Source organism: Macaca fascicularis, chromosome 9 (assembly GCF_037993035.2).
Source record: "Macaca fascicularis isolate 582-1 chromosome 9, T2T-MFA8v1.1".
NCBI lineage: Eukaryota > Metazoa > Chordata > Mammalia > Primates > Cercopithecidae > Macaca > Macaca fascicularis.
Window position 1 is genome coordinate 106,440,818 of NC_088383.1, and position 21,753 is coordinate 106,462,570.

The window sequence follows — 21,753 nt, forward strand, 5'->3', positions numbered from 1 at the left end:
ATCCATACAATGGAATTCTCTTGTAGCTACTTTTATTTTTTAATCTTTTATTTTTATTTTTTGAGACAGCATCTTGCTCTGTCACCCAGGCTGGATTGTATTTTTAGTCGAGATGGGGTTTCGCCATGTTGCCTATGGCTGGTCTCGAACTCCTGAGCTCAAGTGATCCGCCTGCCTTGGCCTCCCAAAGTGCTGAGATTACAGGCGTGAGCCAACGCACCTGGCCTGTTGCTACTTTTAAAAAGACAAATGAAGAAAGACTGAAGCTATATATATACTGATAATGAGTCAAGATCTAAAAGCAGAACAGTGTGTATAGTGTATATAATATGTGCGTAGCATTGTTTTTAAACGGGGGATATTTTTATTTGCATTTATTTACATCTCTGCATATAAAAGGAACTAATAACATTTGTTGCCTTCAGGGAGGGAAAATGCATAGTTAAGGGTTGAGAGGTAGACTATTGTTTTAAAAGAAATGTTTCATTTTTGAATAATTTTACATTTATAGCAAAGTTTCAATGACAGTACGGAATTCCTGTATAGCCGTCACTCGGTTTCTCTTAATGTTAACATCTTACATGGCACACATTTGTGAAACTATGTACAAATGTCAAAACTAAGAGATTAGGTTAGCACTGATACACACTATTAACCAAACTCTAGGCTTTATTCAGATTTCACTAGTTACTCCACTAATGCCGAATTTCTGTTCCAGGATCCAATTAAGAATACCAAATTGCATTAGTCATCTTGAATTCTTAGTCTCTCCTGGTTTGCGAAAGTTTCTTAGTCTTTCCTTGTTTTTCATGACCTTGATGGTTTTAAAGAAGTACTTTATAGAAGATTCCCCAATTTGCGTTTGTTTGGTGTTTCCCTCATGTTTAGACTGGGGTTATGGGTTTTAAAGAAGAATATCACAGAGGTGAAGTACCCTTCTCATCATATCATATCATATCATATCATATCAGGGATATAAGACAGTAACATGGCTTCGCCATCACTGGCAATGTTAATGTTGATCACTTGGTTAAGGTACGTCTGTCTGCCAAGTCTCTGCACTATACAGTTACTATTTTTCTCTTTCTGGTACTCTTTTATTTGTAAGGTATTCATTAAGTCCAGCTCATATTCAATGGGGAGGGGAAGATTAAACTCTACCTGCTGGAGGGAGGAGTATCTACCTGTATCATTTAGATTTTTTTTTTTTTTTTTTTTTTGAGGCAGGGTCTAGCTCTGTACAGTAGTACAATCATGGCTCACTGCAGCCTTGACCTCCTGGGCTCAAGTGATCCTCCCGCCTCAGCCTCCCGAGTAGCTGGGACTACAGGCGTGCACCACACCACCGTGCCCGCCTAATTTTTGTATTTTTTTTGTAGAGACAGGGTTTTGCCATGTCGCCCAGGCTGGTCTCAAATTCCCGGGCTCAAGCAATCCACCCGCCTTGACCTCTCAAAGTGCTGGGATTACAGATGTGAGCCACTGCACCTGGCCTTTAAATGCAATTTTAGCAGCACAATAGTAACTCACATAGATTGAATAGAAGCATCTTAGAATGTATTTTCAAGGGAGAAACAGGGTAAAAGGCTAACAATCTTCATAAGGCTTTGGTTCACATTGAACACTTATAGCTATATAAAGTGTGACAACCAGAGAATTACTTCCAGAGCCTGTTCTGGGTTCCTAATCCACCTACCTCTAAATGCAGAACCTTAACTAGTCAGTTTGTGCCAACGCTGGAAAAAGTGAAAGAGAACTTTTAAGAAATCCTAAACTTCCAGTTCTCCTAAAGTCTGTGGTCTCACAGCAACAGTTATGAGCTGAGTTGTACAGAGACTTACTCTAGCACTACAGTAAGAAGTCGTCCAGTAAGATTGAGGAAAATGAGAGCTCTAGTTAGGACTTATAGCTCGTGACTGGCACCAATTTAGACATCAGGCACTCTTAGCCCACTCGTGCCAGGATGTGGAAGGCCCAGCTGCTGCCCCAGCTACTGAGAAAGAGCCAAGGGAAAAAATGAGCAGACTGTAAGGGTGGGGGAAGGGGTAGCAGCCAGACTAAAAGGCCAAACAAACCAAGTTGGGTTCTACACCCAATCCTTAATGGCAACACTAACTTAAACTGAAACACCTATTTCTGGGTTAGGAATCATAAAAGGGCATTGCAACATTTGGGAAGGTAGAAAAGGGTACTTTCTTGGAACCCCTCGGCTGTATACAGTACAGAAAACTCTGCTGAAACAACCCATCTAAAAACTAATTTCAAAAATGGGCACAGAAGGAGTTAGCAATTGTACAGACGAAGCCATAGGGGACTAACAACTGTTAATAGCAAAGGATATCAATGAACTGAATCATTTTTCTTCAGCATACCATCAAAACCCTCCATGGATGCCAGACCAGGGTCTATCTTTGGATCCAAAGCTCTAAGACAAGAAGTGCCAAATAAGGCCCATTCAGTACCTTCTATTTTTTCATTTTTTTAAAAAATTGAGGTAAAGGCCGGGTGCGGTGGCTCACGCCTATAATCCCAGCACTCTGGGAGGCCGAGGTGGGCAGATCATGAGGTCAGGAGATCGAGACCATCCTGGCTAACACGGTGAAATCCCATATCTACTAAAAATACGAAAACATTAGTTGGGCGTGGTGGCGGGCACCTGTGGTCCCAGCTACTCGCGAGGCTGAGGCAGGAGAATGGTGTGAACCCGGGAGGCGGAGCTTGCGGTGAGCTGAGATCGCACCACTGCACTCCAGCCTGGGTGACACAGCGAGACTCTGTCTCAAGAAAAAAAAAAAAAATGAGGTAAAATTTACACACACTGAATTGCACAGATATTAAGTGTACAGTTTTATATGTTTTTTGTGTTTTGAGACAATGTCTTGCACTGTCGCCCAGGCTGAAGTGCAGTGGCGCCATCTCAGCTTACTGCAAGCTCTGCCTCCCGGGTTCACGCCATTCTCCTGCCTTAGCCTCCCGAGTAGCCGGGACTACAGGCGCCCGCCACCACGCCCGGCTAATTTTTTGTATTTTTTAGTAGAGACGGGGTTTCACCGTATTAGCCAGAATGGTCTCGATCTCCTGACCTTGTGATCCGCCCGCCTCGACCTCCCAGAGTGCTGGGATTACAGACGTGAGCCACCGCTTCCAGCCGTTTATAAGTTTTAATAAAAGTATACACCCAAATAACCAAGGTCCCAATCAAGATACAGAACATTTCCATCATCAGAGAAAGTTCCATTATGCCCTATATAAGTTAGTTTCTACTTTCATAGGTTGCCTCAAGTTTTATAATTGAAAAATGCTGGCCAGGCACAGTGACTCACGCCTGTAATCCCAGCACTTTGGGAGGCTGAGGCGGGCATATCACCAGGTCAGGAGTTCGAGACCAGTCTGGCCAATATGGTGAAACCCCGTCTCTATTAAAAATACAAAAATTAGCTGGGCGTAGTGGCTTCAGCCTGCAGTCCTAGCTACTCAGGAGACTGAGGCAGAAGAATTGCTTGAACCTGAGAGGCAGGGGTTGCAGTGAGCCAAAATCACACCACTGCACTCCAGCCTGGACAACAGAGTGAGACTCCGTCTCAAAAAAAAAAAAAAGAAAAAGGAGAAAAATGCTTCTTCGGAATTCTGCATACATTAATATGAAAATGGCTGCTTTATAATTACAAATAGCCATTTGCATGTGATTCCTTGAATCCCAGTATGTGGGTGAACTCTCCTGGCAAAGCCCTTTAGTCTTCATATCTTTCACAAAAATCTTGAATCAATGCAGCACAAACATAAAAGTGAGTATAAGGCCGGGTATGATGGCTCACGCCTGTAATCCTAGCACTTTGGGAGGCCGAGGTGGGCGGATCACCTAAGGTCAGGTTCAAGACCAGCCTGGCCAATGTGGCGAAACCCTGTCTCTACTAATACAAAAACCAGCCAGGCATGGTGGTGCATGCCTGTAATCCCAGCTACTCTGAAGGTTGAGGCAGGAGAATCACTTGAACTTCGGAGGCATAGGTTGCAATGAGCTGAGATCACGCCATTGCACTCCAGCCTGGGTTACAGAGCGAAACTCTGCCTCAAAAAAAAAAAAAAATGTGAGTATAAAAGTAGAAAAAAATTAGAGAAAAATGAGATAATAAAGCTATTACAAGATAGTAAAGAAGAGTAAGGAAAATGGTGGCCAGGTGCAGTGGCTCACACTTGTAATCCCTGCACTTTGAGAAGCCAAGGCAGGTGGATTACTTGAGGTTAAGAGTTTGGAGACCAGCCTGGCCAACATGATGAAACCCTGTCTCTACTAAAAAAAAAAAAAAAAAAGAAAAATTAGCTGGCCATGGTGGCATGGGCCTGTAATCCTAGCTGCTTGGGAGGCTGAGGCAGGATGAGGCAGGAGAGTCATTTGAATCTGGGAGGTGAAGGTTGCAGTGAGCCGAGATCACGCCACTGCACTCCAGCCTGGGCAACAGAGCAAGACTCCGTCTTCAAAAAAAAAAAAAGCCATGTTTGTTTTCAGTCAACATTTACTGAATATTGTAAATAGGGTACCATGTTAGGGCTTAAGATAGAAACATGGGCAGCGAGTTTTGGGGAAGTTCACAGTCTGTTGGAGCAGAACGACAAACCATTCATTCATTCATTCATTCATTCATTCATTTTTGAGACAGTCTCGCTCTGTCGCCCAGGCTGGAGTACAGTGGTGCCATCTTTGGCTCAATGCAACTTCTGCCTCCAGGGTTCAAGTGATCCTCCCACCTCAGCCTCCCAAGTGGCTGTGACTGCAGGCACACCACCATGCTGATTTTTAAAGATTTTTGTAGAGACAAGGTCTCACTATACTGTACAGACTAGTCTCAAATTCTTGGGCCCAAGCAATCCTCCCACCTCTGCCTCCCAAAATGCTGGGATTACAGGCATGAACCAGCATGCCTAGCCCAGAAAGACATTTAAAACAATCACAGTGGGCCGAGGCTGGAGGATCGCTTGAGGTCAGGAGTTGGAGACCACCTTGGGCAACAAAACAAGGCCGTGTTCTCTACAAAAAAAATCAGCCAGGTGTGGTGGCATGGGCCTGTAGTCTCCGCTACTGTGGAAGCTGAGGCCAGAGGATCACTTGAGCCCAGAAGTTCTTCAAGGTCGCACTGCACTCCAGCTGGGGCAAGAGTGGACCCTGCTTCTAAAATAAATAAACAAACAATCACAGTGTAACAAGTTCTGTGTTACCATAGTGATATAAACAGAGATTGGGTTAGCATGAGAAAGAAGTAAAATTTCTGGGTTTATGGACCATGGGCCACTAACTTTAAGTGATTAATTCTTTTAATGTTGCAAATTCTCCAAAATTAAAAATAACCAGGCTTGGCATGGTGGCTCACACCTATACTCCTAGCACTTTGGGAGGCCAAGGCAGGCAGATCACCTGAGGTCAGGAGTTTTGAGACCTGCCTGACCAACATGGAGAAACCCCATCTCTATTAAAAATACAAAATTAGCCAGGCGTGGTGGCGTATGCCTGTGATCCCAGCTACTTGGGAGACTGAGGCAGGAGAATCACTTGAACCTGGGAGGCGGAGGTTATGGTTAGCGGAGATCGCACCATTGCACTCCAGCCTGGGCAACAAGAGCGAAACTCCGTCTCAAACAAACGAACGAACAAACAAACACACCCAGAATACCTGGAAATACTATTAATTATGCACTTGGACTCCTGGGATGAAGAAAGCTAACAGAGAGTTAATTTTCCTAAGGGTATTTTCGCTGGCATTAAGGAAAAAATCAGTGTACGTTCATTTCCCTTCACAGGAGGGTCTAAGATTTTCCAACATGTTCAAGATTTCTTCTCTATAAATGGACCTACTAGCACCTCCTAACTACCCACACTTTCCTTAGCAAGGCACCAGTTTGTGGCGGGGGGGGCCACTGGGAAGTCAAAGGAGTATTTATGTGATCATTGACACAGAATGCACAAACAGATCTCTGTCTGATGGATTTGAAGCCTCTTGAGAATCTGGACTAGCAGCCAAAGGGAAGTGAGAGGAAGCGGGTAGTGTGGGAGGATGAGAAGGAGCAGGAGAGAGAAAAATCCCAATTGGGACTAGGTTCCAATCAAGCTCTCAAAATGCCCTTTCTGCTGATAATGGCCTCAGATATTTCACTAAACTGTATTTTACTGTTCTTTAACACTTTGACATAAGAAATAGTGGTCTTCTTAGGGAATCACAGGCATGGAAAAACACAATACAATAAAGACCGAAATGAAGGAAAATCCAAATAACTAAAAGGAAAAAAATTATATCCATCACTTGCAAATTCAACATGTTCAAAAATCACATTCTCCAAAAATCAGCTCTTGCCCCAACCTCCAATTTTGGACAAAGTATTTCTTTTTCTCATCCTCTGGTTCAAAACCTTGGGGTCTTTTTTAGAGTCCTCTCTCTCCTTTAAGCCCTATAATAACTAGTTAGAACTCAAATTCCACAGATTCTTCCTTCAACATCTCTCACTGCATTCACTCAAGTAGTTTTTATTGTGTACCTACTGATGAGGAGATTCTGGTGGTACAACTGGGAGGGCAGTATGTGGAGATGTATACAGCAGCAGCTACTAAACTAGTCCACCAAATACATGAGTGGTTGAGAAATAAGTGCATACTACAAAGATTCTGAAGTATGAGATGCTGTCTGGCTGGGTTAATCAGGAAACACTTGGGCAGGGGTAGGGAACTCAAGCTGGGCTTTGACTCTCAGGTCTAACTTCGATTACACAGAGCTAGTGGAGGGAATTGGGAAGGAAAGCATTCAGGAACTATGAATAAAAGTGGCTGCCTGGAATTAAATGTCCAGGGAGCAGTGAGGAAAAAAAGGCTGGGGTCAGGTAGTGGCAGGCTTTGAAGGCTTGCCCAAGAGGCCTTTAACCCTTAGGCTGCCAGGTCATTTCCCTCCCATCACCTGCACCTTCTTTACAGCTGACACTTTCACCAGGAACCCAGGTACAAAACAAAGGTAGCAGCAGCTGCTTTTGTGATCAAAGGGTGTTCCTTCTGCAGTTAAATTTGTAGGCTGCTACTCTGAGTGACTGAACAGGAAGCTAGTTGGTCCCTTTAGCACTAACAAAGCTTGATTTAGGCTGAAGGATTAGAAAGCACATCTTATTTCTATAAATGCTTCAACACTCTGTTATCCTTCAACAACCCTAACTAGGGCTGTGATCTAAGACTGACAATATTAACTTAATCCTTGTCAAATTCGTTTTCATTTTATGGCTCCCTTGCTTAAGGATCTACAACAACTCTTTTTTTTTTTTTTTTTTGAGACGGAGTCTCGCTCTGTCGCCCAAGCTGGAGTGCAGTGGCCGGATCTCAGCTCACTGCAAGCTCCGCCTCCCGGGTTTACGCCATTCTCCTGCCTCAGCCTCCCGAATAGCTGGGACTACAGGCGCCCGCCACCTCGCCCGGCTAGTTTTTTGTATTTTTTTTAGTAGAGACGGGGTTTCACCGTGTTAGCCAGGATGGTCTCGATCTCCTGACCTCGTGATCCGCCCGCCTTGGCCTCCCAGAGTGGTGGGATTACAGGCTTGAGCCACCGCGCCCGGCCTGATCTACAACAACTCTTAGCACATGTAATAGGTCATTCAAATCCCTCTGCCTGGAATCCAAAGTTATGCAGAATCCAACCCCACCAAACCTTTTCAACTTTTATCTGTTACTGTTCCTCTGTATCAACTTTCTTTTCTTTTCTTTTTTTGTTTTTTTTTTGGTTTTTTTTGAGACGGAGTCTCACGCTGTTGCCCAGGCTGGAGTGCAGTGGCGCGATCTCGGCTCACTGCAAGCTCCGCCTCCCGGGTTCCCGCCATTCTCCTGCCTCAGCCTCCTGAGTAGCTGGGACTACAGGCGCCCGCCACCGCGCCCGGCTAATTTTTTGTATTTTTAGTAGAGACGGGGTTTCATTGTGGTCTCGATCTCCTGACCTTGTGATCCGCCCGCCTCGGCCTCCCAAAGTGCTGGGATTACAGGCTTGAGCCACTGCGCCCGGCCTCTTTTCTTTTTTTGAGACGGAAGTCTTGCTCTGTCGCCCAGGCTGGAGTACAGGGGCGTGATTTCTGCTCACTGCAGCCTCCACCTCCCAGGCTCAAGCGATTCTCCAGCCTCAGCCTCCTGAGTAGCTGGGATTACAGGCATGCACCACCACGCCTGGCTAATTTTTGCATTTTCGGTAGAGACGGGGTTTCACCATGTTGGCCAGGCTGGTCTCAAACTCCTGGGCTCAAGCGATCTGCCTACTTTGGCCTCTCGAAGTGTTGGCATTACAGGCATGAGCCACCGTGCCCAGCACCAACTTTCTTAAGAGGGCTAAATTACAACAGGGTTAGTGTTACAGTCTTAGATCAGCTGAGTTGAATTCAAACTAAACAGTTTAGACCATTTTTTCCGGAAAGAAACAAAAATATAAATTTTGCAAAAACATTTGTAAGAATTAAGCAGTCCCAGTGGCTCATGCCTGTGATTCCAGCACTTCGGGAGGCTGAGATGGGAGGATGGCTTCAGTCCTGGAGTTAGAGACCAAGCTATGCAACATGGTGAAACCTTGTCACTACAATACAAAAATTAGCCGAGCGCAGTGGCACAAGCCCTGTTGTCCCAGCTACTCCGGGAGGCTGAGGCAGGAGGATTGCTTGAGCATAGGTCGAGGCTACAGTGAGCCATGATTTCAACATTGCACTCCAGCCTGGCAGACAGAGCGGGACCTTGTCTCAAAAAAAAAAAAAAAAAAAAGAGAAGAATTTAGAAGTCCTTATTCAAGATAAGACATTCAAGATATTTTTTCAAAATATGTTCTGAATCCAAAAAATCAGTAATTATTGTTTTCATATTGCATAAATGTGAAAGACTCATCACAAATGACACTGATATAGTAATGTTCTGTATCTTGGTAGGGGGTTGGATTGTATAGGTATATGCATTAGTCAAAATCAGTGAATGTACACTTAAAGATTTATATATTTCATTGAATATACATTTTACACCAAAATAAACCGTCAACAAACTCTAGTCAATGATATCCATGCCAAAGTATTTAAAGGAAAGTGTACAGGTATCTGCAATTTAAATAGATGGATAGCTGTATGATAAAGCAGATCCTAAGTGATGTATTCCTTATAAAATTCTTTATACTTGGCTGGATATTTGAAAATTTTCATAATAAAACATGAGGGAAAACGACATTATTAAGACACTGTACTTGTAAATTGTAAACACTGATAACACACTACATTTCATAAAATTGTAAGATGTTGTTTGGTGGCAGCACCAGGTATTTGCTCCTTGATGCTTCCAAATTACCCTGCACATCCCTCTTATAGAATAGTTGCCTCTCCCAGCATACTATAAGTTTCCGGTGGGCACAGATCTAACCTAATTTGTATTTATATTCCTTAGGCTTTGCATCATGTTTGGGAAATAATATGTGTTCAACAATAGTGGCATGACTGAATCAAAGTGGAATACTGCTAACGAACAAAGTATTTTATTTCCAGCAGATTCACTATTCTTTTCTTACACATTCTAAAGGTTAATACGCTCAGTTTGCAAGAGAAATGTGTCCTTACTTCTCTCCAAGCATGCGAAATTTCCAAAATTTTTTAAACTACCCATTAGACAATTTTATATTGTTACTTAAACCCAAGATCTGAAGCCTTCCTAACATTCAATAACTTTTTAGTAGATTTTTTTTTCCTAGAAGAGCAAAGTCTCAGAACTCCACGGAAGCCTGGAAATTGTTTTATTCTAATTTTAGATAAGCTGTCTGAACTAAGAGATCTCTGAACTTGTCAAAAGCAGGCAAAGTGGGGGTCTGGGAAGAAGATAAAAACAAACGCCACATAAAACGTCATGGAGCAAACTAATCAAGAACTTTGGCAAGAAACGGAGAGAAAGTCTTAAGGAGGACACCCAGAACATCTCCAGCTCCTCCTGGCCCGACTCCTCGCCTCCTCTTAATTCCAGCCAGTCAGAGCGCGGGGCCATCCGCCACTCCCAGGATGCCACGCGACGGGAGCGGACGCTGCGAGGATGCACCTCCACACGTCAACCTCCCACAAACAGCGTGGCTTCGTGGCTTGAGCACCCGGTTCGGACGTGAACGCCTGGGTCCGAGTCCCAGCTCCCCCTCCTGCCTTGTCTGCAGCCCTGCGCAAGTCCTCTTGCCCTCGCTGAGCCTCAGTTTCCTCATCTGTAAAATGTAATAATTCCCTATAATTGGCTATAGGGAGATGAAAAGTGTAAATGGTTTTAAGGAAGACACAGGCAACTCTCCAACTTGTTACGGCTCTGAAGCTCGCGGTGCTCACTAACCAGCCTTGAGACCAATCTCTCAAAGTCACCCGCTCCTCCTTTCCCGCCCGGCGCCTGTACCGAGGCCGCTCCCTCCTGTTGGCCCCCATGCGGAAGGCGCGCGGCGCCGTCTGCCGTACCTGCAGCCACCTGGTCAGCGGGGCCCTCTTGTTGACCCATGACGAAGTCGTGCACGAGGCCCCATAGGGCGCCCGTAGGCGCCGCCGCCTCCAGAGCCGCGGCGGCGGCCATGACGCGAACAAGAGACCGTGGGAGGGGATATGGGCGGTGGCAAGAGACGGGCCTCTCCGCGCATGCGCCTCCCGAGGCAATCGCGGGGAGAAGGCCAAGGGGGCGGGGCGCACCGGGTCACGTGCCTACCGGCTTCTAGCCAGGCAGTTCCATGGAGGGGCGGGGCCTGGAATGGGGCGGCGGCACCGAGAGGGAAGGCGGCTGCTGGGCACGCAGCCGGAGGCCATTGAGGGCGAATAATTCCCGGCCCGGCTCCCCGGGAGACGGGCGGCGGGGCGGGCACCTGGCTGGGTGGGGAGAGGGGCGGTACGCACCACGGGGGAAGCCAATGAGAAAATCAGGCCCAGCCCGAGGGGGCGGTGCTGTCGGTCACATGCGCACCTGGGGCGGGTGGTGGCGGCGGCGCGGGCACCGCGAGCCGGCGGTGGGGAGCGGGGCCGGCCTGGGGCGGGGTTAGGCAGGTGAGTGACAGGCTCCAGGGGGCCGGCCCCTGCCTGGAGCCCCGAGCGACCGGGAGTAGCTGCGGCGGTGCCCGCCCCCTCTCTCCGCCCCTCCAGCGGAGCTGGTCTCCGGCCGGGCACCGTCGCGGGCCCCCCTGGCCCGGCCACCTGGGACTGTGCTAGGGAGTCTGCCACCTCCCTCTCTCCCCTGGCCCGCAAAGTTTTGCCGGAGCCAGCGCCGGGGCTGAGCGCGCCCCCGGGGGGAGATCGGGGAGCGCCAGATGCCGGGCGGCCGGAGCCGTTGACCCGGGACGCCGCCGTCCGGGGCAGGAGCGCGGAGCAGCCGACCACCTCGCCGCCTCCGGTGCATGGGGACTGGCTGAGGAGCCAGCATGGGCAACTGCGTGGGGAGACAGCGGCGGGAGAGGCCGGCAGCCCCGGGACACCCCCGCAAGCGAGCAGGTAACGACGGGGAAGGGAGCAGGGCCTCGGGCACCCCGCCAGTTGTCCCCCTCCTCGCCCGAGCTCTAGGCTTACCGATAGACTCCCCACTGGTGCTGGCGCTTGGGTTTCCCCGATAGCCTGCTCCGCAACCAGACGGGGCCGCTCCCCAGCGCCGGGCGAGCTGAGTTGGGGCAACTGCGAGCACTGAGCCGGCTGCGCGACCAACTCTCTCCAACTGGGAAGCTCCTGGTGGGGGTGGGGGCAGGAAATGTTTGCAGACCGCAGCGGGGCCGACGGATTGCGGGGAGGGCCCGGGGCGAGGGCGCCGCTGGCCTGGCAGCTCCGGCCGGGGTCGGACACCGGCCCGTCGGGGCACGGCGCGGGCAGCCAGGCGTCCCCAGAACTTGGAGCGAGCGGGGCGAGAACAGTCGCTCCTTCCAAAGACTGTGTCATTATCGGGCTGCAGATCGTGTCTGCCGGAATCCGACTTGCAAAGCAGCGCAGGACTCTGGGAAAGAAATCTTTATTTTTCCCGCAGGGGTTTTTAGAGCCTCTCGGTCGTCTGGGAGTCTATAAAAGATGGGGTGCGGGGTGAGAGTCACCCTCGGAATTGTTGGGATCCTTCCTAGCTGTGGGAGTGAGATCGCTCGCTGGTGATTCTCGAGGCCGGTTTCTCAACGCTTTCTCACTTTCATGGTACACCCCGCTTGCCCTGGCATTTCGCCCCGGAAAGAGGTCTGTCGGTCATTTTTCTGGGTCTTACACTCACTTCCTTCTTTGAGGGTGTTGCAAGGACCTGCTGGGAATAAAATCGTAGACTTGAGAGCTCAAAGGGACCTTCAAAACTTATCTGGATTCCAGATGGATCTTTGTCCTCCTCTCCATGTCAAAGCCCAGATCCCAAGAGGTTGAGCACCTTGTCCAAAGTCACACAGCTAGTTAGGAGCACAGCTGGGGCTAGAACTCAGCCTCCTCTCCCACCCCATTGCCACATATCCCCTTATGTAAGAGGAGCCACAGGCAGAGTTGTTAATGAAGTGGAAACTCTAGTTGGAGTTTCCTGTCTCCCTTGACACCGAAGGTGTGTTGCTTGGGTTGCGGAAACTGGGAAGGAAGATGAGGGAACCAGGGGAAGCAGGGAAGGATGTCTGCGTGGTGGACAGGATGACTCGTGGAGGAAGAAATGTGTTTTTATGGGAAGGATGAAGTAAAACTTATTGAAATTCTTTTGTCTGAAGGTAACTCTGCCCATTCTTCTGACTGAGGAGAGATGACTCAAAACCAAGGACTGGCTTGCTTTCATTCATTCATTTGTTCAACAAATATGTGTTCAGTCCCCATAATTGATTTAGCAGCATTTTTTGCTGTTGACAACTCTCTCCCATGAGACATTCTCCCCCTTCCTTTCTTGGCATCAGACTGTCTTGGTTTTCCATTCTAAACACCCCTTTCCACGATCACCTTCTAGGTGGGGGGCGCACTGGTGCTTCAGTTTGACATTCTGTTTTTTCTCTCATTACACTCCCTCCCAGAGAAATCTTGTTTAGTCTCACAACTCTTTGTCCATTGGGAAGACCCCTATGCTTAATCTTCAGCTCTTCTCTCTTGAACCCCAGAACCCCATCTCTAGATGGCCACTGGACAGTGCGATATAGATATTCCCAGATTTGACACTTCCAAAATCAGGCTCTGTATTGTTCCCTGTCCAGCAGCTTCCCTTCTTTACTCATGTTCTTCCAGCTGCCTAACTTTAGGCTGTGAAGAGCTCTCTCTCTCATGACTTTCTCTGCTTCCTTGTCACCTGCCTCGAAGCCAGCCAGTCCCTGGGGTCTGCTGGCTCTTCCTTCCGCAGGTCTTGCGAACCTGTCCCTTGCCACCCCACTTCATACCCTTCTCACCTCAAGTCAACCCTTGTCTCAGGCTGAAGTGAGGTACCCCCCAAAGGCAACTTCATCTTCAGTCATTATCCAGTCTTACACACAGTTGTCCCCTCAGAAGACATTTGCTAAAATAACTTCTTCCAGATTTTATAGTTCTGTGTTCAAAATATTTCTGTACTTGGCCAGACATGGTGGCTCACACCTGTAATCCAGCACTTTGGGAGGCCAAGGCAGGCAGATCACCTGAGGTCAGGAGTTGGAGACCAGCCTGGCCAACATGGCAAAACCCTGTCTCTACTAAAAATATAAAAATTAGCCAGGCGTGGTGGCAGGCGCCGGTAATCCCAGCTGCTCAGGAGGCTGAGGCAGGGAGAATTGCTTGAACTGGAAGGCAGAGGTTGTAGTGAGCCCAGATTGCGCCACTGCACTCCAGCCTGGGTGACAGAGCGAGACTCCATCTCAAAAAAACCCAAAACAACAACAACAACAACAAACACCTTTCTGCACTTTCCCACTCCTACAAGTACTTTAACTGTCAAGGCCGTTCCTTTTAAGTCCTAATTTCTTTCCCTTCTCTGACATTAAGACCACCAGTGTTTGCTCGTGCCATTTCCTTCTTATTGAGAGTGTTTCATCCCTTGGGTTCACTTCAAGTGCCGTGTCTTGTTTGAAGCACCTTGCCTGACAAGTCTGCCATTTCCCCCTCCCTCCGCACCCCACCACACACACCCGGTGGAAGTGATTGCTCCTTCTGAGAACTCCTGCAGACACATTATCTATGCCACTTACTTAACAATTATGTACTCCGTATTATTAGTCGTGTCTTTGATGTTTACAGTCTTTTATCAGCAACTACATTGCAAGCCTCGAAGACCTGGGTTCTGTCTTATCCTTGTGTATATGTCTCACTCATATAGCCTCATGCACACACATTCAGCACTTAACACAATGAGTTGTACAGAGGTAGCACTCAGTATTTGTTGATTTTAGAAAGCTAACTCAACTTTATCCTACCATCTGCATTTTTCATATATCTGCATTTTTTTTTTACCTGCTAGTTTATCATTGCTTTAGTTCTGTGTGTCCTACTATGAATAGCTTTATTCATAAAGTCCAAAGCCGAGGGGAACTCTGTAGATGACAAATTTGGTACAAGGCAAGGAATCCTTCTTAACTCCACAGTGCACCTGGCATTCCTGTAACATCTGTGGCTTTTCCTTTGACAAGAACATAGTTTTATGTTATAAGACTAATGCCTAAAACTCCCCCAGTGCCACTGTAACTCTTACCTTCCTTTGGCACTAATGTAATGGGAAGAAAGCCTCAACAGGGAGCTAGGACCTGAGTTCTAGTCCTGGGCCTATAACTCAGTGACCCTGGCCAAGTCATCAAGCCTTTCTGGGTCACTCTTTCAATATTCAGAAAGAGGGAGGGTTATACAAGATCATTAGAGCTGTTTTATCATCTTCACAAAGGCAGATGTTTAAAGCTAGAAAGTTATTGAGGTGAAATCTTTATGCCTTCTAATGTCACCCTTTGTCCTTAGTTTGTCTTCTTAGTCACTTGGTAGGTAAAGCAGAGACACAATACTCTCTGGTCAGGGATTCTTGCCTTAGGAAGAAGGGAGATGTCCTCTCGTCTCATCAAATTTTGTGATTATCACTCACATATATATATATATGTATTTATTTATTTATTTATTTTTTTTTTGAGTGATAGGGTCTTGTTCTCTCGCCCAGACTGGAGTATGGTGGTGCAGTTATAGCTCCCTGCAGCCGTTAACTCCTGAGCTCGAGTGATCCTCTCCCCTCAGTCTCCCCAGTAGCTAGGTCTACAGGTGTGCACCACCACGCCCAGCTAACTTTTTATTTTTTTGTAGAGATGGGGTCTTGCTATGTGGCCCCAGCTGGTCTCAAACTCCTGGCTTCAAGTAATCTTCTTACCTTGGCTTCCCAAAGTGCTGGGATTACTGGTGTGAGCCACTGCACCCAGCTGTGAAAATTTTGTTTGGATTGTTACTCTTCATGCATCGCCAGTAGGTCTGTGTTCCTCTCCTTCAGGTGCTGGGTGGTTCTTGTGTGCTTCAGAGAATACTTGGGGATTTACTCCTTTGGTGGGGGAACTTGCCACCCCATACATAGACAGTAGGTAGATAAATATCTCTGTCCATGAATTGGGTGAAGCAGCCAGTCCCCCAGCCACTCCAGGGAGAGGTAGAGGTGGTAGAACAGGCACATCTCTTGCCCAGCTCCACCCTTTGAGAATGTGGCAGGGCTGAAACCCAAATATCTGACTCTGTGATGTGCCAGGCGTATCCACTTACATTCTGGAATCTCCAGCTTGGGGTGGACAGACCCAGGGCCCTGTTTGGGGCTGATTGGGCTTGGCACTGTGGTTGCGAGAGAGTCTGCTTCTTGTGTGGGCTGTGTGGCTATTCTTGAGAGAGTAATTGGGCAACTTCTCCATTTGCTCAGTAAATATTTACTGAGTGCCAAGCACCCTGCTGGCTGTGAACAGACATGGTCCTTGGCCACATGGAGCTTACAGTCTTGCAGGGGGCAGACAGTAAACACATAGTCATGCAAATTACACATGATCATACATAGAATTATGTAGTATTATATGTGCTGGTGACTCCTCCCACATTTATAATTTCAGCCCATTCTCTCCAACTTCAACCTTGGATATTCTGCTGCCTGCTCACCACACTTGCTGTCTAAAAGCCTTCTCAGTTTAACATGTCCACAACAGAATGAACCCCCATCCCATCCCTGTACCTCCCAAAGTCTTTCCCATCCCAGTTCGTGATGATTTCATACTTCCAGTTGCTGAGGCCCCTAAAATTCTAGTCGTCCCTGACTTCTCCCTTTCGCTCATACCTCACATCCATTTAATCAATAAATCCTGTTGGCTTTGCCTTAAATATGTCCTGAACCTGACTCTGACCATCTCCACCACTTTCATCCTGGTCTAAGCTACCACTGGCCTATGAACTGACCTTCCTGCTTCCTCCCTTGTCTCCCGACAGAGTATTTCCATCCCAGCAGCCAGCGTGATGCTCTAAACTGTAAGTCAGATTTCATTACTCCTTTGCTCTAAGCCTTCTTGTGACACCCCATCTCATTCAAGAGTCCTTATGTTGGTCTGCAAGATATGATATGATTTTCACCTGCTTACCTTTCTTAAGCCATCTCATGCTCTCCATTGCCTTGTTCAACCCCCTGATATCTGAATGGGTCCCTCTCTCTCCTTGTCCCAGTCTCCTATTTAAGGAGTCAGACCCTCCCAGGCCATTTCATTTAAAATGATCCCCTTCCCTCTACCACCTGCTCTCAGCATTATCTACCTCCTTTTCCTGTTTTGTTTTGCTCCATTGCCTGTGTCATCCTCTGACTTTGGCTCTCTCCCCTTGCTCCATGTGGTCAGATATTTTTATTTGTTCACTCTGTGATACCAAGAGCAGTGCCTGGTAAATATTTGTTGGATAAAACTAGAGTTGGGGAAGTCTATAGAAAAGCATAAATGAACACATCTGATTGATCTTCTACCTTAGATGGGTGTTAAGGCAGATATCTTAATGAAGGGACTTAAACTGCAATCTCAGAGTGGTGTTCTTTCTCTGGGACTGGCTTCTCTCTTGCCCCAGGCTTGGGTATATATCAGATACCTGGGATACATATGATTCCTGTGGTATGCGAGCCTCTTGCTGGGAGATACCAGGGCTGAAGCAGGAGGGCAAAGTGAAGCTCGCTATTGGGGTCCTAACCAGGCAGTAGCACCTTCTTGGCATTTTATGTGTGCACCTATGTCAGAGTGGACCCCCTCTCCCAGGCACACATGATGTTTGTAGTCCTTAGCTGGCAGGGCAGGGATAGGGTGGCCTAATAGACTACAAGTCAGGAAATCAGGTGATGTGGATTCCAGGCCTCTCTTACCCATCAACTTGCTGGAGAATTTTTAGAATCATAGAATTTTGGAGCTGAAAAGGAACCTAAAGATTTCTATAATCTCTTTTTTCTTGCTCAGCCATTAGAAAGAGAACAAAGGTATGTCTATCCCCTGCCTAGTTCACAGAAACATGGTGCAACCTACATAAAAACTGCATGGGCTCCTGTAAGTTGTGAGTGTGCAGAGGTCAAGATATTGTAGGGAAGTGGTCGAGGTCAAGTGTATTCAAAAGAGAGGAGGTCTAGTCTCTGTCACTTTCTTGAGTGGTAATCTTGGGCAGGTCATTTGTTTCTTGCTCAGTTGATCCTCCATTTTAAAAAGATAATATTTCCAGTTTACTTCAGAGAGATACTGTGGAGATAAAATAAGCTAATGGTGGTTTTAAAATTACTTTCATGGCTATACAGTGTGCTCAGATATGAGGTCGCAACCCAGAGTTTCATCTGGCATTGGTGGAAAATGAAGCCTGGGGTCTCTGTTCCTTCCTAGTTGTTTGTGTGACTTTGGACAAGCCTCTTGATCTCTTTGAGCCTCAGTTTCCCCATTTGTGCAGTGGAATGACTGCCACCCTGCTCACCTCTCAGAGAGGTTGTAAGATTAAAGCGAGACCCTGGATAAAAAGAGACTTTGTGAACTTGGAAAGTTTCTATTATTCCAAGCTACCAGGATTTTTACACACAAAAGCCATAGCCAGTGATTTTTCCAACTTACTCATTGAAGCTTACTCTTTTTAAGGAGCAAAACTATAAAAGAAATGTTTAAAAACTATTTTTGGATGGAAATCTTTCTGAAATGAATGATATGCTTCTGAACAAAATATTAACATACAGCTCGGAAAGAACCTCCGGTTTGGGACTAGGGGTTGTTGAGTTCATACTGGTATGTACAGAGCGCCTGCTTGGTGAGGGTGGGACCACAAAAGGTTCCTTCTCTCAAAAGTGTTACCTCCCAAAGAGGAGAGCTGGGGTGGAGGAGGGAACTAGTGGTAGGCAGAGGGAAATTGCTGGGGGAGAGCCCATTCTGGGATTGCCCTGCCTCAAGGTTCCATGTAGCAACACTGGCGCTGCAGGAAGACTCTTAAATCCTGTTCAAGGCTCTGAGTGGGAAGAGCCACTCCTACCCGATCAGTTACTGTGCTTATAATAGTGTGAGGCCACCGGGCTTGTGAGACTCTAGAGCAGTGGGCCCCAAACTACGTGGTTCCCAGCTGTTGTGCTTTGGGGGTTCATGTTTCTACCTACAATCATTGCTCTGTCTTCTGCCTGGTAGACAGTAGTCACTTCTCTTTTTTTCTTTACTTTTTTTTTTTTTAAGTGTGGTTACCTAGATATGATGTAAAATTTACTTGTAACAGCAAATTTTTCAGTCTATAGTTTTGTAGCATGAGTACATTCTTTGTACTTACTGTTGTACAACCATCACCAGTACCCATCTCCAGAACTTTTTCATTTTACCCAACTGAAACTCTTTACCCATTAAGCACTACCCATTTCTTCCTCCCCCCAGCCTCTGGCAACTGATATTTTGCTCTCTTAGAGTTTGACTACTCTGGATACCTCGTATGAGTGGAATCATGTAGTATTTCTCCTTTTGTGGCTGGCTTGTTTCACTTAGCATAATGTCAAGTTTCCATGGTGTAGCATGTGTCAGAATGTCCTTCCTTTTTAAGGCTGAGTGATATTCCATTGTATGTATCCACCACATTTTGCTTATTCATTCCTCTGTTGATGGGACCCCTGGGTTGCTTCCACCTTTTGACTGTTGTAAATAATGCTGCTGTGAACATGGGTATGCAAACCAGGAGCAAAAGGTGAATGCTCTCTGAGTCTCTGCTTTCAGTTATTTTGTGTATATACCCAGAGGTAGAATTTCTGGATCAAATGGTAATTCTATTTTTAATTTTTTGAATAACCCCCCATACCACTTTCCTCAGCAGCTGCACCATTTTATATTTTCACTAACAGGGTGCGAGGGTTCCTGTTTCTCTACATCTTCTCCAACACTTGTTGTTTTCTGCTTTTTGTTGATTTGGTTTGGTTTGGTTTTATAATGGCCATCCTAATGGGTGTGAAGTGGTTTATCATGTAGTGATCATTTATGCTGGGCTCAAAGAGCAGTCCCTCCAAATCTCTGGGAAAACAGACATCTGAGTGTGTTAGAATTGTGCATAGAGGCTGGGCATGGTGGCCCACACCTATAATCCCAGCACTTTGGGAGACCAAAGCAGGAGGATTGCTTGAGGCCAGGAGTTCAAGACCAACCTGGGCAGCATAGTGAGACCTCGTCTCTATTAAAAAAAAAAAAAAAAAAAAAAAATTGGCTAGGCACAGTGGCTCATGCCTGTAATCCCAGCAGTTTGGGAGGCCGAGCTGGGCAGATCACGAGGTCAGGAGTTCGAGACCAGCCTGATCAACATGGTGAAACCCTGTCTGTACTAAAAATACAAAAAATTAGCCGGGCATGGTGGCACGTGCCTGTAATCCCAGCTACTCAGGAGGCTGAGGCAGGAGAATCGCTTGAACGTGAGAGACGGAGGTTGCAGTGAGCCGAGATCACACCACTGCACTCCAGCCTGACGACAGAGCGAGACTGCGTCTCAAAAAAAAAGAGAAAAAAAATGAGGAACCTGGCAGGAAAGGGGCTGGAACACCTTCAGCAAGGTATGGGGAGGGAGACTGAGGGGACAGGGATGACTCGTCATTTGTACCTTTTTCCTCTGGAAGGCTTGGGACCAGGAGCAAAGGGTGAATGGTGCCTAGGCAGCCAGTCACTAACCAAGTAGCCTGATTCTTAGTTGCCAGCCTGCGCACTTGGAGTTTTGCTGTTTTTAAAGGCTCAGAGAGATGTAATTAGCAGCAGCTCACCTTTGCAGGGTGTTTGCCGTGTACTAGGAGCATCATGTGCAGTATTTGGGTTAATCCTCACAACCACCCTATGGGTGGATTCTATTATCACCTTTTCACAGATGAAGAAGCTGAGCCGTAGAAGGGTAATGTCTGCTGCCTAAGGCCGCACAGCTTGTAAACTGCAGAGCCAGGACTGGAACCCAGGTGTCTGATCTCAGAGCCCACGCTTCGGGCCAGTGTATAGTTTATCCTCATGAGAATGGGAAGAAGGGAACACTTTTTTAGTTTAGTTTAGTTTAGTTTTTTAATGAGTTTATTGTTGAGCACCTTTAGGCACCCCCTTGCTGGATCCCTTCACAAACATCATCTTATTTGATTCTCCCTATTTTACCTATGGGAACATGCCTACCTATTTTACATATGGGAAACCTGATGGCCAGGAAAGTGAATGGATTGCCAGTGGTTATGATGCTAAGAGGCAGAGCTGGAACTCAGCCTGAGGACGTTGATTCATTCCAGTGCTCACAGCTCATTCCATTGTGCTGTGAGCCCTGACCAGCTTCCACCCCACCCCCATGGAAAGAAGCTGGTAGGTCAGCTGTAAAGTCTGCAAAACTCCAAGGACTATAGCCACTGCCTTCCTTTCCCATTGCTGTCCCTTCCTCCTCTAACTTCCCCACCCCAAGACTACCACCTCCACACCTAGAAGTCATGTGAGTCCCTCATCTTGGATCAAAGTGCTTGGAACATAGTAGGTGCTCAATAAATATGCGTTGAATGTTGTTTGAGGGCTGGGTGTGCTGGAGGCAATAGAATCTCAGCCAAGATTGTGTTCCTAAAGAGAAACACAAGTAGAATGCAAATATTATTGTTTCCTCCTCCTTCTCCCAGAGCAAACCTCCGCTTTCCAACACCCAGATGCCAGGGACTTGAAGAAAAGAGTGTCCTCGCTCTGCAAACTTTGAATTATTCCCAAATTCCCGAAGGAAAAGAGGCACAGTCATGTTAGCAAAGTGCTTGCAGAATCAGGTGTCACTCTTTGTAATTAATAAGATTAACGATCTCTTGCTTTGCTCAGCATTTTGTGGTTTTCAAAATGCTGTCTCAAGTATTATATATCATTTGATCTCCTCAGCCATCCTGTTAGATAGGCAAGACAGGACTCATTTTTCCCATTTTATAGATGAGGACACTGAGACTTGGTGAGGATGTTAAGATACTCAAGGTTATTGACTGAATAAGTGGCAGAAGCCATGGAAAGGGAAGGGGTTCCACTACTGTCTTTGCAGAGCCTCAGTTTCTGCATCTGTAAAATGGGGTAAACGTACATCGTTTAGAGTAGTCAAGCATGAAATGTGATCGTATATGTGATGTGATCAGCACAGTGCCCACACAGGGCACAGGGGATGCTTAGATGGGGAACAACGCAAAGCTCGTTGTTCCGCTGATGACTTATATTGTACTGACCATTGTTCCACCCCAACTTTTAGGAGGAGCAAGTATAGCCTCCCTAGTCCTGCCTGGTCACCTTCTGTTCTGGTCACCTTCTGGCTCATCCCCTGGAGTCAGAGTGCAATCACAAGGGCTGGCCATGAATTTCCTTTTTTTTCGCCCACCCTGAAACG

The 21,753-nt window shown here is 46.9% G+C and overlaps 2 protein-coding genes across 19 annotated transcripts in view; one reads left to right on the forward strand and one right to left on the reverse strand.

Moving 5' to 3' along the window:
- The window catches only part of MMS19 (MMS19 homolog, cytosolic iron-sulfur assembly component), a 39,758-nt gene extending 28,067 nt beyond the window's left edge, over positions 1-11,691 (reverse strand). For 13 of the 16 annotated variants that reach the window (XR_012418025.1, XR_012418024.1, XM_074002373.1 and 10 more), the window contains exon 1: positions 10,459-10,599. Coding sequence is in view for 2 of the 16 variants with exons in the window: in XM_005566110.4 (XP_005566167.1) it covers positions 10,459-10,570 (112 nt within the window). In the remaining 14 variants the exon portion in view is untranslated. Of the gene's footprint in view, positions 1-10,458; positions 10,600-11,547 lie in introns of those variants that run through there. The other 3 variants (XM_045361309.2, XM_015456505.4, XM_015456502.4) reach the window with 1 other exon arrangement.
- UBTD1 (ubiquitin domain containing 1) overlaps positions 11,101-21,753 on the forward strand; it is a 63,447-nt gene continuing 52,794 nt past the window's right edge. For 2 of the 3 annotated variants that reach the window (XM_065521230.1, XM_005566107.4), the window contains exon 1: positions 11,101-11,472. Coding sequence is in view for 1 of the 3 variants with exons in the window: in XM_005566107.4 (XP_005566164.1) it covers positions 11,403-11,472 (70 nt within the window). In the remaining 2 variants the exon portion in view is untranslated. Of the gene's footprint in view, positions 11,473-16,362; positions 16,402-21,753 lie in introns of all 3 variants that reach the window. The other variant, XM_005566108.4, reaches the window with a different exon arrangement.